The 18,047-nt window shown below is 36.6% G+C and overlaps 1 protein-coding gene across 2 annotated transcripts in view; it reads right to left on the bottom strand.

The window, feature by feature from the left end:
• Positions 1-17,595, bottom strand: part of LOC107665484 (histone-lysine N-methyltransferase 2B-like) — a 40,141-nt gene extending 22,546 nt beyond the window's left edge. Inside the window, exons 1-10 of one of the 2 annotated variants that reach the window (XM_016456389.1) lie at positions 17,112-17,595; positions 14,974-15,040; positions 6,289-7,737; positions 5,795-5,982; positions 4,883-4,990; positions 4,647-4,803; positions 1,439-1,649; positions 1,239-1,291; positions 713-961; positions 481-575 (exon numbers count right to left, since the gene is read on the bottom strand). In XM_016456389.1, coding sequence (XP_016311875.1) covers positions 481-575; positions 713-961; positions 1,239-1,291; positions 1,439-1,649; positions 4,647-4,803; positions 4,883-4,990; positions 5,795-5,982; positions 6,289-7,737; positions 14,974-15,040; positions 17,112-17,402 — 2,868 coding nt within the window. In that variant the 5' untranslated portion in view covers positions 17,403-17,595. The remainder of the gene's footprint in view (positions 1-480; positions 576-712; positions 962-1,238; positions 1,292-1,438; positions 1,650-4,646; positions 4,804-4,882; positions 4,991-5,794; positions 5,983-6,288; positions 7,738-14,973; positions 15,041-17,111) is intronic. The other variant, XM_016456390.1, reaches the window with a different exon arrangement.
• Positions 17,596-18,047: the final 452 nt, after the last annotated feature.

Below are 18,047 nucleotides of genomic sequence, written 5' to 3'. Positions count from 1 at the left end.
CTGGGGGGGGGGGGGGAACCAAATCTTTTAAGCTTTTGCGCCAACCAAATAAAAGCTAGAAGTGCCACTATAAAAGCTAATTAAAGATTATTTTAACATGTGAAAATTAAGAAATTAAAAAAGCCACAGTACTGTCATTTTCAAGTACTGTAAAAAAACAAACACTACTGTAAAATACTTGATTTTATTTTATAGTGGAATATTACAATAACAATATATTATATTATTAATATTTTTACATTGAGCATTTATTTTTGTATTTATTACATTTTTATTATTATATTATAACAACATTTTTTGACAACTTGTGATGCCCTACAAACAACCACAGCAAACCTGGAGCTTAAAAAAAATTGATTAGAATTAAGACTTTTTTCTCCAAACTCATGCGTTCCTTGACTAAAATATATCTTATAGGTTGATTAACTGTCAGACATTTGTCCATTTTGAGATAAGCAAAATCAAGTTGAGTTACCATACCTTATCATTTCTGCGTTGGGCCCAAAATGCTCTGTAAAGCCCTTGCCGTTTCTGCTTTGTTGCCTCTTCTGGAGCAGTTACAGAAGTAGCAATTTCTAGAAAGTAGTTCAAAGTATTGGTTTGGTCTCAGAGACACTGGTTTTACATGATCAAGTCAACATATCTCCAATCCTAAGACAAACAAAGAGCCGTCCTGTGAATATATCATTTAAAGTGTTGACAAAATGCATACCACTGAATTGAGTCTTTTGGGTCCCACTGGCCTTTGTCTTTTCAGAGCTGACACTCTGTGTCTCGGTGTCAGAGGAGTCGTACCCCAGCAGTTTTCTGTAGGACTGAGGAGTGACTTGTCGTCTGGGCTGCCTCCTAGTGGGGCTGAACTGGGCCTGTCCTCCTCCATCATCTCCCCCTTCCTCCTCGTTTTCTTCTTCGCTGCTGTTCATGCCAGCGGCCGCTGATGGCCGGCGCCGCTTCATCTGGACTGCGTCAAAGAGAGGTGGTCAAACAAAATGATCAAATCTGCATGCATAACCAAAAGGCAAGCACTTTAATGCCAACTTTGTCTGCTTATTATGTTGTTGGGTACCAGTATTTTTAACTGTAATATTTGAAATCGCATACATTTTATTCACTTTATATCTATATATATACATATATATGTATTTCTTTTTCACATTTTGCATTCCCAAGTAGCAACTGAGAGGTTAATAATGAATCGTTAAAAAATTATTTTAATTTTAAATAGGCAAGTAGAATACCTTTGTTAAATCGTCTCGTTTTGTTCCGCTCGATCAGCACACACTTCTTTAGGCTGTTAAAAAATTCGAAAAACAAGTCTACAAATCGGAAAACACTTTTCAAAAAGGAAAAAAGTCATGTATGATGAGCCCCCTTTAAACGCAGGGAAAGGTTTACACTCCATTGGCTATCATGTAATTAACACTATTTGCTCACTTACACACAGCTCTGTCGTTTCTTGTTGGGTCCTCCGAATTTGGGCTTGTCCAGACAGAAAACACACCTCCCGCAGTCCTCTAGCCGACTGCAGCCCTTGCAGCGCATGCAGCGTTGTAGCCGACAGCCAAAAGCTGTGCTTTCATACCTGCGTCTAAATGTCGGCTTCGGCTCAACAGATTCTTCACTCTCAGGCTCTGAGTGATATGCAACATCTTGAAGAGCCAGAAGGGGCAGGTGGAAAAGGGAGACAGAGGCAAAAGAAAGCATCTAACATAAGCATAAGAGCATTTTGGGCATGTCAAGGTTTGGTTTGGGAAAAAATAATGTGAACACTGCCTTCTGAGACATTACCTAGATAAAATACCACAAGTTGGCATTTCACAATTATTAGAGACATTGCAATGATTGTGCACTTTAAACTGCAATCACATATTGCCAATTTATTTGCAATCACATGTTGGCAAATAACTTTTCAATTAAAGGAAAAATAAATAGCTTAAACTGTGGATTTTTGTGTCTCTATTTTAATGTTTTTGTGCAGTGGTGCATTATGTGAGCTCTTCAAACAACCTCAAGTAATCTTAGGTGGTGTTCTGAATACAGTCCACAATGCAGTTTGCATGTGTTGTGTATTATGAATGCAACACGCTCAAGGATAATTTTATTTTCACATTTACTTACATTTAATGTTTTAATTAATTAATCACATTTAATTACAAAACCTTTGTACATTACATGCTAGCAGATCCAAAAAGGATGAGAACATTTCTGCTACACAAAATATCAAGTTAAGAGTTTAATGCAGAATTACATTATTGCAAGTAACTATACTAAATTAAATTAATAATAATAGTAATAATACTAAACATACTATGCAGGTGGGCAATAATAATAATAACGCAATAATGGAAAGTGGTCCAAAAAGAGAGATATTTTTTAGGAATTGTACATTAAGTAAAAAATAAATATTTTTAGATTTTATAATATTTATTAGGGCTGGGTTTTGACACAAATTTCACGATTCGATTGGATTTTGTTCCACAAGCTTGCGATTTGATTTCCAATTCGATTCAATATCAATTATTTTGGATATATATCAGGTATAGTATATGCCAAATTTTCTCAAGGACAAAAACTCTCAACTAATGCTGTAAAATATACATGCGAGTCAGTTGGTACTACATTACTATAATACTGAAGGTTAACTGATTTGTATACAAACACTTAAATTGCACTCAATTAAGTTTTATAATAAAGTTACAATTACATAATTATATTTCTACTCCAAATTTTTTTATATATAAACAATTGGTGGCTGTCATATGAAAACTTTGCCAAATTTATTCAAACATAAAACATTCAAGAACAGTAAAAATTATAATATGTTATATGGTGCATATATTTAGCAAAATGCTCCACTCTAGAGTTCATTTTTCTTGCTGACTAACCTTTATGGTCACCAAATATGTTTTTTCTGAGGTAAATGTGACATTACATGACATTGTTTACAAGCTATTATATTGACGTCTTTGCGCGGTTGAAACACTGATTGAGCGATTACATGAGACAAGGTGACATATCATGAAAATCTGACTTTTCCAGGTTTTAAGTGCTATAATCAGGTCCCCGGTGCATCTACCAACCAAGGAAACGTGAAAAAGATTAACCCAGTAACTTTGTTTTGGTAAGCCTTTTTCTGCAAGCTTCTGAAAAAACGAGCTCGTCTGATTTCTCTCCCCAAGTGACGTTGCAATGGGATCTCATTATAATATTACCGCCCCTTAATCTGTAAGTTTCCACCCATGGAGCCATCATTTTGATTTCACAAGCGACAACAGTGTACCAGCTCTAATGCCATGGCGAAAGTTCGAGCAAAACATGCTAACTGTTCTGTCTTTGGCTGCACAGACGAGCACAGAACACTGTTTAGATTCCCAGCCTCAGAGGAGACAAAAGCAGTGGATTTATTGATTAATTTACTGTATATTGCTGCTGCCACACAGATCTAAAATAAACATGCGATTTATTTCCCAGCTGTTTACCTTCACAGACATAACCGACTGTTTTTGTAACTCGTGTGTTTTTAACGTAAACTTTTGTGTGAATGAGAACTTAGTTTAGTACTCACATGCTGTGACAGCCACTTTCTGTACGTGTGCACTCAGAAAACTGTATATCAGAAGTTTAAACTAATATGGTTTAAAACGCATGATTTCAGCGAGATAAACATGATAATCAGAACCAAAACAGATGTTTTTTAGCAGGAACGAGCTTTAATTGCGCAGCTCTATTCTGGAAAAGGGGGCGGGGAGCAGCAGCTCATTTGCATTTAAAGAGACAACGCACGAAAAACAGCGTGTTTCTGCTTCCACTCAAAATAGGCATTTTCAAAATGATATAATAAATGATCAGTGGGGTATTTTGAGCTGAAACTTCACAGACACATTCTGGGGACACCAGAGACTTATATTACATATTGTAAAAAGGGGCATAATATGTCTCCTTTAACATGCCTTCAGATGTTCATTCATGTTTATTTCGTGCTGAACCGTATTAAAGCAGAGGAGATGATCAGTTCACATGCGCTTCGCGCTGCCGCTTCTCTTGAACTGAGGCGCTACAGTGATCTGTCACTCCACATTAAACAGCACCAAAATGGCATTTATTGTTTGGATACTGCAATAAAATGGACAGACTTTGAAATCTGGGACTTTGTTTCATTTCAAAAGTAATAAAGCACAAAGCTTATTGCGATTTATTGGATGGGAAGCACACTATAATGTTACCTTCATTAACTGAAAACAGGCTAGACTAATTGATTCTTCGGATTTAAGAATCATTTTGTAAAAATGAGAATCGATTAAAATCGAGAAATCAATATTTTTTACCCAGCCCTAATATTTATTATCTAGAATATTTATTATAAATATTTATAATAGAATATCTGTATTTACAATATTTGCATTTAACTGTTATATTTATCATTATATTTAAAAAAAAAATCATTCTACCCTGTATACAATTTGTTTACAAAGCCTTAAAGGAATTCATACATTTTATGCCCACGTAAACAAATTACTTGAACATATATTACAATTGCACTGTACATAAAAATATACAATTTCCAGGTCAAAAGAGCCCAGATGTCTCCATGAGCAACTGTCACTTATAATGGATGCGGACAGAATGAGGAAAGGAGAGGTGTGTACCCTCTTCGGCAGGTGAAGCAGTGATCCCCTCTCTCTCATGCAGAGGAAGGGCGCTGAGCCTTGGAATGTCGTCGGTAACCATGGCGCGTGGTTGTCCCAGTGCCACTGCTGCTGCTCGACACACATGCTTTATACGCGGACCACCAATCAATTGCTCCTATGGAGTTAAAAGGGCATAACGGTAACTTACGATCCAACAAAAAAGCTGCAGAGCAATATTTTGTATTCAAGCATACCTGTGGAATGCCCTCTAGGTTAGCTGGTACTGCTCTCTTCCCCTTCTTTCTGCCTCTCTGCATGACTGCTGCTGATCCATCTCTTACTCTCACAGAGCCACACAGAAGCTGCAGAGCATAAACACTATCGTAAGTATAATTATACAGAGTACTGTGGCATTCACTAAGATACAAAAGACTTATATAATATGTTTATCAAAATCTAATTCAGAAGAAAAAAACATTCTTAAAATGACAAAAAAAAGTTTGGGGTCAACAAGATTTTTTTTTTTTTTTTAAAGTTTTGGGTCAATAAGATTTTTTAAAATCTAAGTCTCTTATGCTCACCAAGGCTGCATTTATTTGATCAAAAAAAATAATTGTAAAGATGCCTTTTTACAGTGATATTGTAAAGTATTACAACTTCTGAATACATTTCAAAATGTAATTTTTTTCCTTTGATGACAATTTGATGGCTGAATTTTCAGCATAATTACTCCAGTCCTCAGTGTCACATGATCCTTCGGAAATCATTTTAATATGTTGCTCTGGTGCTCAGGAAACATTTGTTATTATTATCAATGTTGAAAACTGTTGTGCTACTTAATATTTTTGTGGATACTGTGATACATTTTTTTCAGGATTCTTTGATGAATAGAACGAGAACAACATTTATTTGAAAGAGAAATCTTTTGTAACATTATAAATGTTTATACTGTCACTTGATAAATTTTATGCATCTTTGCCAACAAAAAAAAAGCACCATTTTTTAAATAAAAAAAATTTGTACTGACCCCCAACGTTTGAATGATCCTTGAATAAGTCTATTAAAATAAACCCAGTCTTAAGTCACCCAGCTTATGAGTACTATCAGAACTTGTCAGATACATAGTGACTTATATAAATGCAACAAAGCACTGTTTGCATTCTGACCTGAGCCGATTTGAGCTGTTTCTGCTGGTCAATTTTAATCAGTTGGACTCTGGCTCTCTTCAGCAGGTGGAACATCCTCTTATTGGCACCGGAAATACTCATTCTTTGGGTGTTTCCACCTTGCTCCACCATCATCTTGGCATTTTGTGCAGTCATTTCAGTGGTGGCTTCAAGGTTGGTAGTCTCTACTGAAGGAATAAATTACCTCAGGATTAGGAGAAAAGAACAAACCAAAACACTTGGGAGCGTTTTTTTGTTGTTGTTGCTTTTATTAAGGTTATAAAGTGGATTTCATCTTTAATCTGGTTAATTATGGCATTTTTACTTGTTTGCATGTCAAGTACTTGGTGCTTATTGTAACTTTTTTTTGTTTTTTTACTGTAAAGCACTTTGAGCTGCATTCCTTGTATAAAAGGTGGTATACAAGTAAGGTTAAGTATTATTATTATTATTATTTGTGGCCTAATACTCAAACATGACAGTAAAAACCCTACCGTTCTTTTTAGCAGGGCCTTTCACCAAAGATGAAGGTGACGTTTGATCTGAATGCTCCCCAACATGAATGGCTACTTTTGGTACCACCCCTGGAGAATACATGTCCTGCAATTTGAGATCAGACTTTCTTCTTTCCACATCATGGGTCTCTCCCTCAGCACCAACCTCTGTTAGCTTGGAGCTTGCACTAGCATTCTGCTGCATCCTTCGTTTTGCCAGGCATGCTGTGAGCTTCTTCAACTTCCAGTATACCTTATAGTGGTCCGTGGATTGGCCGAGTCTCCCACACCTCCCACGAGGACCACCAGAGAGCCTAGAGGAACTCAAAATGGGTCTGACGCCCTGAGATTGCACCTTTTCCGAAACACGTTTTTCATCGTTTAGGATCAGCGGTTCCTGTGCGGTCTTCAGCTTGCTTCCAGAATCAAGGCTTTGGAGCTCAACATTCGGTTTACCGAGAACCATCGTGATCTCAGTAAGAGATGGTTTCTTCGGGGACCCTCGTTCTGGGAGTGCAGACATGCGCTCATCATCCATGAACCTCTTTGGGACCTTGATGACCCGAGAAGATCTAGCACTAACAATTGGTCTGGTGGAGTGTTTAGGCTGTTTAGCTTGGCCTCCAGAGTTGGATTGCTCAATCTCTCCAAGTGTCTGTTCCTGTCCTTCCACCGGCTGCCGCACATGTGTGGAGTCTGTCTCTAGGGCAAGTCGCTGTCTCTTTCTTGGCATGTTAGAGGCCTGTCCTTGACTGTCAGGTACTTTGCAGCGCACCTCCTGTTGCAGTAACCTTCGTTGCCTTACAAAAGGATTCTTTTGGGAAGAACTTAAACTGTCGCTAAAAGACACTCCTGCATCTCCACCAAGAGATTCAAGAGGCTCCTCGTTTGCGTCTGTCCTTCTGCCCCTTCTCTGTTTGGCCATTGGTTTTGAGGATACAGCACGTGCCTGATCACTACCAGCCATTTCCTCTGTCTTGTTCCTGTTGGTCTTAGCATATTCTGTTGAAGCTCTTTGGTCTTGGGTGTCTCTAACTCTGGAGGCTCGCTCTTTACCTTTAACCAGTGTTAAAGTCCACACTAATTTGCCCTGCCTCGTCCGTCTGTCTACTGCAATGGAACTGCACTTCTTTGACCTTCTAGTGATCTCCTCCTCTTCAAAAGCCCCATCCACATTTACATCATTTTCTGTCTTTGAGGAGACACATGTTCCCTCTCTCTGGTTCCTGAGTACCCTGCCATTTCTCTTACTTGAGCTGCCCTGTTTCAATTGTCCACCTTTATCCACAGATGGCCTTTGTGCCTGTTCCGTTACTTTTTTGGTCACTTTTTTGGCTGTCATTTTAATAACCATTTTGGGCCTCACAGAATTTTGGTCAGTTCTGGAAAATCTTTTGCCTTTCACCAAAGGTGGCTTCACCTGTGAGGATGCCAGTTTAAGGGGACTGCCTTTAGAAAAGAGATTGACAAAAAATGTATTAAAACATGTTATTTTTAATAAACACAATAAACCTAGAAATACAGGCAAGAGAGCGTCAACCATGTGATTAATCATGGCTGTCCCTTCTGAAAGCACGCACGTGATGGAGATTTACCGCTGATTACAGAACCGGCTTTCTGACAAGATGCGCATTAAATATCGCATACCGATTTATCGTGCAGCCCTACTTCAAACAAAAAAAAATTAAAGGTCAGCATAGGGATGTAAGTGGGCATTTTACTGAATTAATTATTCTCAATTAGGGATGCATCGATATCAAACTTTTGGCAAATGATGATAAATAGATAATTATTTAAATATTTCAATTAAAATTCTAAACTCTTGTTAAAATATTTTATTGTATATTTAATATTTAATTATATTATAAAACTGCTAAAAATAGAATTAAGGCATAACAACACTATGTATGAAAAGATGAATTTTCATTTTACGATCTGCTAAAGATCACATTTAATAGTGCTATTTAAATTAATACTGTTACTAAAGATAAACATTAGGTGTAGGTATTCTTAATGTAAAAATATGCATAAATTAATGCACAATTATATAGCCAATTAGCCGCTAAACTTCCAACATTGACCAATAAATGGAGAAAAACACAAATATCAGAGAAAAACTGACATTTTGTACAATAAAATAGTGATGACTATCTAGGATTGGGAATCGAAAATCGATTCCAATTTTGAATCAGATACTTAAGGTCAGGAATCGAATACTTGTTGTAAAATTAAAATTTTTATTTCGCCTATCGATTCCTATGTGCACATCTTGCTCTTTTTTTTTTTTTTATTAAATTAAAATTCCGGCCAAAACCGAAATTTCTGGATGCACTTGGCCGAAAACCTTTGTAAGACTTTTTAAATTTAATTCAATAATTTTAATGATACTGAATTAAAAAAAATTGTGCACTTGTCACCTCTATGCAAATCTTCAGGAATAAACTCCTGTTCAAAGGACCTTGAACTTTGCATTTCATTTGGTGTGCGGATTTTTTGCCTTTGCTTTTTGTATTTTTCTTCTATTAATTGAATCTACACACCCAATTATAAACATACTTTTTTGCTTTACTTAACTGGCGTAAAATGTTTTCATACTTTTCATTTACTGAATTTAAAAAAACATGCCAAAAAATTACCATACTTTCATTGAACACAAAATTGGACAAAAAATATTAACATTAAATATCACTATATATTATCTTTATTCAGTTCTATGCAACAGAATCTGATGTAACCAAGTTTTTTTTAATTATCAAAATAATGTATAGACCTACAAAGCTATTATTATCAGAGCATGTGAGCAGAGCATAGCGCGCACTTCATGCTTCCTTCTGCTGACCAGTTTTTTTGAAGATGCTGATTTCATTTTCCAGCAGGATTTGGCACCTGCCCACACTTCCAAAAGCACCAAAAGTTGGTTAAATGATCATGGTGTTGGTGTGCTTGACTGGCCAGCAAACTTACCAGACCTGAACCCCATAGAGAATGTATGGGGTATTGTCAAGAGGAAAATGAGAAACAAGAGACCAAAAAATGCAGATGAGCTGAAGGCCACTGTCAAAAAAACCTGGGCTTCCATACCACCTCAGCAGTGCCACAAACTGATCACCTCCATGCCACGCCGAATTGAGGCAGTAATTAAAGCAAAAGGAGGCCCTACCAAGTATTGAGTACATGTACAGTAAATGAACATACTTTCCAGAAGGCCAACAATTCACTAAAAATGTTTTTTTATTGGTCTTATGAAGTATTCTAATTTGTTGAGATAGTGAATTGGTGGGTTTTTGTTAAATGTGAGCCAAAATCATCACAATTAAAAGAACCAAAGACTTAAACTACTTCAGTCTGTGTGCATTGAATTTATTTAATACACGAGTTTCACAATTTGAGTTGAATTACTGAAATAAATGAACTTTTCCATGACATTCTAATTTACTGAGATGCACCTGTACATAGAAATGTCCTGTCAGCCCGTTATTTGAGCAGACTTTGCTTTTCGTTGAGCATGAGCGGTGCATGATTGTAAAGCACTTTGGGTGTACAGCAATACACAAAGTGCTGTATAAATCCCTCATTTATTCTTTCATTCATACATGAGTAGAGAGATATATAATTAGCTTTTCTGACCATTTACAAATGGTGTCATTTGCTTTGGAATATTCTGAGAAAACATGAAGATATGAGAATAGAGATGGGCTCTGTCCTGCTTGTGTCCCACAGCCCTGTCAAAAAGCAGAGCCCGATATGAAACAATTATCTGAGGAAATTGTAATTAAACATGACTTAGTTATTAAATGTCTATTGCTTTCCACGTTGAAGGACTTTGCATTGTTTCTATTTGAATGTACTTTTAAAGTCTGGATCACATTAAAAGCGTAATTTGTACATTAGTGCATTATTTTTGCAAAAGATCCACCCCTGTCACCCATAGCCGCTTGCACGTTTGCGTATGAGCCGCACGCACCCAAAATTAAATTGCTTAATTAACCATCGATAGTTTTAATGGATTACATCTCTTATCGACATTTAATCAAACGTCGATTAATCGTTGACATCCCTAGTAGCGATCAAAATAGAGTAAATCACCTTTTGAAAGTAATTTGATGCTTCAAATTGAAGATTTATCAATTACGTTGTTATGCCGGTAGGTAACGAAAAGTGACTGGTAAAAATTTATAATTCATTCAAGAGATTCGTTCATTTAGTCATTGAATCATTCATAAATTACATGTTATTTTGTTTAGTTGTGTAATGTTTTTTTCTTCAGAAGTGTGAGAACCATAACCTCTATTAAAAAACAAAACAAAACAAAAAACTAAATTTATCTAGAATCATACAGCTCCATTTTGCACCAAACAGCTCTTAAATAAGTCCAGTTTTTATGTAACATGCTGATTTTTATTCATGGTATTTAACTGCAACTAAATGTTTTGCAAAAAGAGACAGAATAAATATGTTTGATATCTAAATGTTTGACTTTTAACCACACTGGAATCGAAACAGAGATTCGATGAGAATCGGAATCAATAAGCAGAATCGGAATAGACTGGGGGAATTATGACGTCACTTTGTAGGCAAAAACCCGGAAGAGAGTTAGCATTTTAGCACTTCCGGTTCCATCGTCAATGGGTTTTTTGAATGGGAGTTTGATTAAATCCCCTAAAATAAGGTCCGTGGTTAACACAAGCTCAAAATACTTTCGCGTTTTATTCTACGACATAAAACACACCGGTTACACCCCACTCGTGATTTTTTTTAAACGGTTACGTTACTTGAAAAAGACTGTTGCTAACAAGTTGTTTTATAGTATTTTCCAATTATAGTATAATTAGTACAATTAAATGTAGAATAACCAATTAATAGTTTCCCGCATTTTATATTGTTGCTCAACAATGTTTTTTGATTTGCCCCAAAATGCAACCACAAAGTCTTTGATGGAAGATGCTTGTTTTATATCATGTTTACTAGTGATGCCTCTGGGTTCGTACCATAAGGTAAACTCATATGATTATTCCATGTAAACACCACAGTTACCGGCTTTACGTGGTCACAGTGAAAGTGAAGCTTTAATGATGCATAGTGCATTTAAATGTTTACGGCTACATGAAGCTGTTAGAAAGCAGAAACATTGAGGATTTTCTAGAAGCAAGGATAAAATAACATTCTGTGTAACCACCCTAAAAAAATGACAGCTGAAATGTGGTACTTTATTGACTAAAATAAATGTAATCTTACCATATCCAAAAACTTTCTCAACCTGCTGTTATTTAATAGATTCAATGGACTAGAATTTTATTGAATACTACATGGAGACACGTTTTTTAATTAAAATATTCATATTAATCAAGGATTTATAGACTTTTAATGAATTTCAAAATGTACAGAAATACGTGCTTTCATATGTGCTTTAGTTATGATTATTTCATTTATTCACAACTTATTTATTATTCATTTGTTTCATTTCAGTTTTAGTTTGGTTCTAGTTTTGTATTTATTCATGTAACGTGGGTTAAAATTCTAAAAATAATTTTAAACGTTGTTGGAAGCATGGTGGTGGTGACGTTGAAGGCGAGCGACGTGGTGTATTTCGTTTACAGCTTAAAGCCCTATTCGCACGGGATTAGTATTACCTGGTGACATCCAGTCATTTGTAATAATTGCGGAGGTTGTCTGTGATCCCGTGCGAATCGGCCATGTCTGTAATTTGTAAAGTAAAAATTCCCCCGCAAATGACCTACCATATTTCACCTAACACCGAGGTCCTGTGATAATATCAGTCCCGTGCGAATCGACATCTCTGTGATTTGGCCTGGATTTGGCAGGTCGTATATCATTTTTCAAGGTTTTTGTTTCCTGTGCGCCTTTTTATCCATCTTTCGCGAAGAATGGAGCTGCGTTGGAGTGTTTGATAGTATTTTGGGTGCTGTCATATCGCTACACCATACAATTTGCAGAAAGAGAAAGCTGAAAATGTTTTGAGGTTAATGTGTTACAAATAAATCAAGCATAAAGCTTGACTGTCATCATATCGCTACACCATACAATTTGCAGAAAGAGAAAGCTGAAAAGGTTTTGAGGTTAATGTGTTACAAATAAATCAAGCATAAAGCTTGAGATATTATTTTAACCTGGTGAAATGTAAATGACACAGCGCACAAAACTATATTAGTTTCTTTTTTTTAAATCCATCTAACCATAGAACGGGACTCTCAAAGCCTTGACATTGTACCTGGGAGATAAGTCAGTAAATTTGAGTAAAATCACAGGCTTCGCTAATCCCATGCGAATGCACCACACGAAATTCAGATGTGGGGGGGTAATTTCAAAATCACACAAGGTCCCCAGATAATACTAATCCCGTGCGAATAGGGCTTTAGTTTAGCTTTTTAGTTCTGGCGCTGGTATTTAGGCTTCAACATTCATAAAAGTTATATTATTTTGTGAAGATTATCTTGATGGACAAAACGTGCAAGTATGAACTACTAGGGGTGGGGGGAAAATCGTTACTGCATAATATCGCTATTTTTTCCACGGCAATACTGTATCGATACACGGACGCCAAGTATCAATCTTTTATTGTACTATGGACCCTTTTCACATTTCATTGATTTTTTAGCAGCGGAAGTCGTCATAGTTGGGTTAACTTGAAGAGCAGTGAATGGGAGAGTACCACAAATATATTTTTTGCATTCCCATTTGCTCAAATAGCAAAAGAAAAACTCCACGATAGTGTTTTCGTGACTTTCAATAAAAGGAAAAAAATTGAGAGAGACTGATGACTGTTAAACGCATCATCGCAGTCTTGTGAAAAGGGTCCATTTGGTAGAATAATAAAATCAATTTCTTTACATTCCACTAGATGGTGGTGTTGAGTTTTTTTCTAAAATGCACAGCAAGCCGTTGATTATCCCGCTTATTCCATGGTCATTTGCCAAGTTATAGACAAGTTAAAACTAGTATTGCTCTTTGCAGCGCAATATTTGACCGAATGGGTCAAAATTACGGTTATTTTCGTCAGTTACGGAATTATAGAATTACAGAATTATAACATTTATTTGAATTAATTATCGATCATTTGTTCGAGAAAGAGAAAAAGATGACAGTTGTGTGTGAATTACCTGCGTTTGTGCATCTCTCTCTACAAACAATGAAGTTGTGAGTTTAATTACTTAAACAGATTTTACCTCAAGCAGCGTTGACAAGTTTATGTTGGCCTACTCCTGAACATTTCTGTGTGCGCAGCGGGACCTCTGTGCAAGTGATGTGTGTGTGCGTTTGTGAGTGTCAATAAAACAGCAGCGCATTAAGGCCATGTCCACACGTAAACGGGTATTTTTATAAACTGAGTTTTTCCTTCTTCCGTTTAAAAAAAAATCTCTGTCCACATGAAAATGCAAACGCATGCTATGAAGCAGTCAAGAGCATGCCAAACCAACAGGTGGCGATATAATCTCAACAGTAAAGCCATGTTGGCCAATCAGAAGCCTGAAAAAGTTTCTAGTAGGCGGAGATAACAGCACAGGCTCCGACGTCACAAGCCAAAAACTCCGGTTTCGCTGTCTACACGATAACACTGCAACCGGAGTTTTTTAAAATCTTCACCCTGGCAGGCGTTTTCAAAAATGTTCGGTTTCAGTGACCTGGTGCTGCGTTTGCGTGTGGACGAACGGCCAAACAGCTCAGTAAAAGCTGCGGTTTTAAAAATAACCACGTTCGTGTGGACAGGGCCTAATATAGAACTGTAATTAAACTGACTTGGAACTACCTGTGCATTAAACGGTTTTAATGCATATCTGCCAGCCAATCAGAATCAAGAATTCCAACAGACCATGGAATAAATTAAAGTAAAATATTCTAAGAGCACAGCAGTGCATAGTATACCTGTTGTAGGACATTGTTTACTTTAAGAGTACATGTTATGTCTAATTTAATGTAACATTTTTATTGTAATGTAAGACTGTTTTATTTATTTTAAATTTAACAGTAATTTATTTTCAAATGCCCCAATTGCTGAAGGGTTGTGAACTTTTTTGTACAAGTTCAAGCATTTTTCTAAATACCTGTAGTAGCACAGCAGTGCATACCTGTTTAGATTTAAGTAAGGTAGACTAGACTAGACTAATACAAATAGTTGAGTTTGCCAGGTCACAACATTTATGACAGGTTTTCATGAAAGTGTTGATCAGTTTGTTTGCTTGCCAATCCCATTTTGCACTGCAACAATAAAATTGAAGTGACATAAACAAACTGAGAAATGTTTATTTTTAGTTAAAACAGATGTTGCCAAAGTTTTCATTTGGGGACATAGGCCTAATTTGAAGTTGGAAAAAGGTAATAAATTGCAATATATTGCGATTTATTTAATCGCGATTATTTCTGGGGCAATAGCCTATATCGCACAACAAAAAGTTGTTATCGTGACAGGCCTACCGATTGGCCTACAAAGTGACGTCATAGTTCCCCCACTCTACTGATAAAATTCAAACGATACCCAACCCTAAGTAGCACTAACTAAACCTTAAAAGGGAGAGTACAAGAAAAACACTTTTCTTTAGTAGATACATTTTGGCTTGAATGACCAAGTTTAATATAAAAAACAGCACATAGAACATCTAAGCCCAAATTGCTGTTATGGTTTACACACCATCAAAATGCTTAAGACATGGAAACAACTAAAACACTCACTTGATGAGCTTTGTCCAGAACGCGAGGAACATTGACCATCCACTTTAAAGCCTGTGAAGTCTCCCTCCTGAGAAAGAACGATGGATAAAATGTAACACCACAAAACCACATGCAGACCTTTAATGTATTTTAATAATTTAACATCAAATGAAATTCAAATATGTAGAAATAGGACATTCAGATTATTTACACAATTTTCCCTTTCTCTACCCTGGCTAATCCAATAGCAGTTCAACGAATGTTTGCAGTCCATTCTATTACTCACTGCTGCGGAGTACAATGACAGATGGCAGCACTACAAAACCCCTGCTTGATTGATAACACTGGTATTATACAGAACAAATATTCAACAAAGACTAAAGTTTCCATGATTATATAACTAAATGATATGAAATGATATAAATGATATGTATATGAATTATATAACCAAAATTAAATAACTGTAATTACAGATTCAGGTTAAATAAAGATGTCTGTCTTTATTTTTCTTCTTTTTAGGAAAGAAATAAAAAATAAAAATAAACAAATTCTACTGCTCCTAATATTCTGTATGTTGCTCAAAAACTAAATATATTGTGTTCAGCGGGGAAAAGTTTTTTTTTTTTTATCCAGTCATTTAAAAATAACACATTTTAGAGCTGTAATGACAATACTGTGATAGCGTGAAACCGTGATATTTTTGCTTAAGGTTATCATACCGGCTCATGCCTAACTGACCTATGATCATTTTAGCTGTTAAAGGCAGGTTAAATGAGAAACATTTACCACTTATAAGGCCATGAAACTCTTTTGCATTATTTAATTAAATTAATAATTATATAATGGCCAGTAACAGCATTTTATTTATTTGCAAATTACCTTTTTTTTTTTGCATGAACATTGTTAATTCAGGATCCACCATTATAAAGTGATACAAAAGAATTCATGCTGAAATGAACCATGAAGGTCGGTGTGAAATGATCACAGACAGTGTTACAAATAAACCTCTGTGCTCATGTCTAATGCTAGGACTTTTAAGAAACGTGCAGAGCTGCTCCCAAGTAAGTGCAAGAGAGTGTCAGCTTCACATTAGTAACAACTTCATAACATCAGCAAACTTTGAAATTATTATTTCCAAAATACAACTCAAACTAAAAACAGAATCTTTAAGTCTTCGAGCTAATCTAATCTCGGTCTTTCTCAAACACCCTCAAGAAAAAAATGTCCACACAGAGAAACATCAATGCATGTCAGCATCTCCTACTATAAATCAATCTAATGCAATGCTACTTACAACTGCTCATGGGTCAAAAGGAATCAAGTTCAGTTTTTCATATCCCCATAAAGTGCAACTGTCCTTTCACGAAAGAATAATGCTGGATAGTCCTCTCATTGCAGATAGTTCAGAATTTCAAAGCACATATTCGGATTGCATCAGTCTACAAGGTGTGATATCAAAGCTCAACATGAGCTCTGTGCTGGTTCAGCTTTGAATTGATTGTACTTTAGAAAGTTTTGCTGAATGAAAATGAACTGCACTTCTAACCAATTGTGTCTGGTTAACAAAATTTGTTAATTTTGAATTAAAGCGGTGAATTTGTTTATAAACACTGCTACCTGACGCTGTACAAACGGATCTAGGATTTTTAGAAACAAGACATTTTAATAATTCAAAGACGATTATTAACAGAATGCATAAACTATAGGTGTATCATATACCGGATGCACGCCACGCCTCCCAAACGTTTGAACTAAATACGTAGCGTCTATTAACTATTAAGAAAAACAGACCTGTCAACAACACTGGCATTAAATCCCAAAGCCGATAACTTTACACAAACTCCCTTAAAACTAATCAGTGGACACCACGCTGTCACTGACCCACAAACAATCCCACTGGCCACGGCAACACCGCCTTCCAGAGTTAAACACCCGCAATGAGAGCTCGACAGTCCGGCAAAAGCCCACAATATGACTGGCGTCTCTTTAAATGCTTTACAGAAGCTCCATCTCTGTAATCTCTAAAACTCACGACGGTGAAACTATGATCAGGCGGCTGCATCTCTGCAGGAACGGACACCAGCAACTCAGCGACATGCTGATGATGCACTTGCTGCGCATTAGTAACGTTACTGTATTTCACTAGGCGAAGCGCTCACCTCATCGCTCCCGCTCGTGCAGAATCCCGCTTCGCGCTGGCGCCTGTGTTTCTCTGCCAGCCCGAGCAAGCGCGACAGTGACGGATCCTCTCTCAGCGTAGCTCTAACGTCGACGGGCCTCGGCCCTTTTCCATCCTCAGCACTCACCCGACCGACATGAGAGCGCTTCTCCGTCTTCAACAGGCTCCGAGACATCCATGGCCGACCTGGGAAACGGCAGCGAACGGTGGCGGAGGTGTTTATGGTCGCTACAACAGCCGAGGCTGGTAATCCGCCTCCTGCTGCCGCCATTATTACATACCACAACAACAACTACGGCGCTGAGCTCTCGGGAGGAACAAGATGGAAAGGCGCGAGATAGCGGAGGAAACGCACGGCATCATGGGAGATTGAGTTTTGTTTTTGTTGGCCTTTAGCCATTGAGCATAATGGAGCACCATTCTGTAAATACTTAAAATAATACATATTCACCAGTTTAATGCCTGTAAAGTCTGACATATAAAAAAAGTCAGTCATCTATTTTTTTTTAAATGTAACAAACAGTTTATTGAACCTTTAGTTACAAAAATAATTTTAAAAAGTTTGTGTTTTATGTTTTGTATCATATGTGATTTATTTGGCTTTTATGGCTCATGTAGGCTGATAAAGGAGAATATGGAGCTCTTACTTAAGGGGGGAAAACACCTAAAATTTATTCAGAGGCCCCATCAAAATATGCTAGCCTATTTGGTGCTGATATTATAGATATAGATTATTATAATAGTATAAAGTATAAAACTACTTACATAAAATGCATGTAAACATCAGTTGTTAGGGGCCACCGCAGCGCAATTATAGAATTATACGCACCTTGCACAGTTATTTGGCATCTTATACGTCAACTACCAATCACTGCTTCAACAAAAGCAAAAAAAAATTCTCAAGCCAAAAAAAAAC

Source organism: Sinocyclocheilus anshuiensis, unplaced genomic scaffold (assembly GCF_001515605.1).
Source record: "Sinocyclocheilus anshuiensis isolate Anshui unplaced genomic scaffold, SAMN03320099.WGS_v1.1 scaffold904, whole genome shotgun sequence".
Taxonomy (NCBI): Eukaryota; Metazoa; Chordata; class Actinopteri; order Cypriniformes; family Cyprinidae; genus Sinocyclocheilus; species Sinocyclocheilus anshuiensis.
The sequence above is the reverse complement of the archived record's forward strand: the minus strand, read 5'-3'. Positions and strand labels throughout refer to the sequence as shown.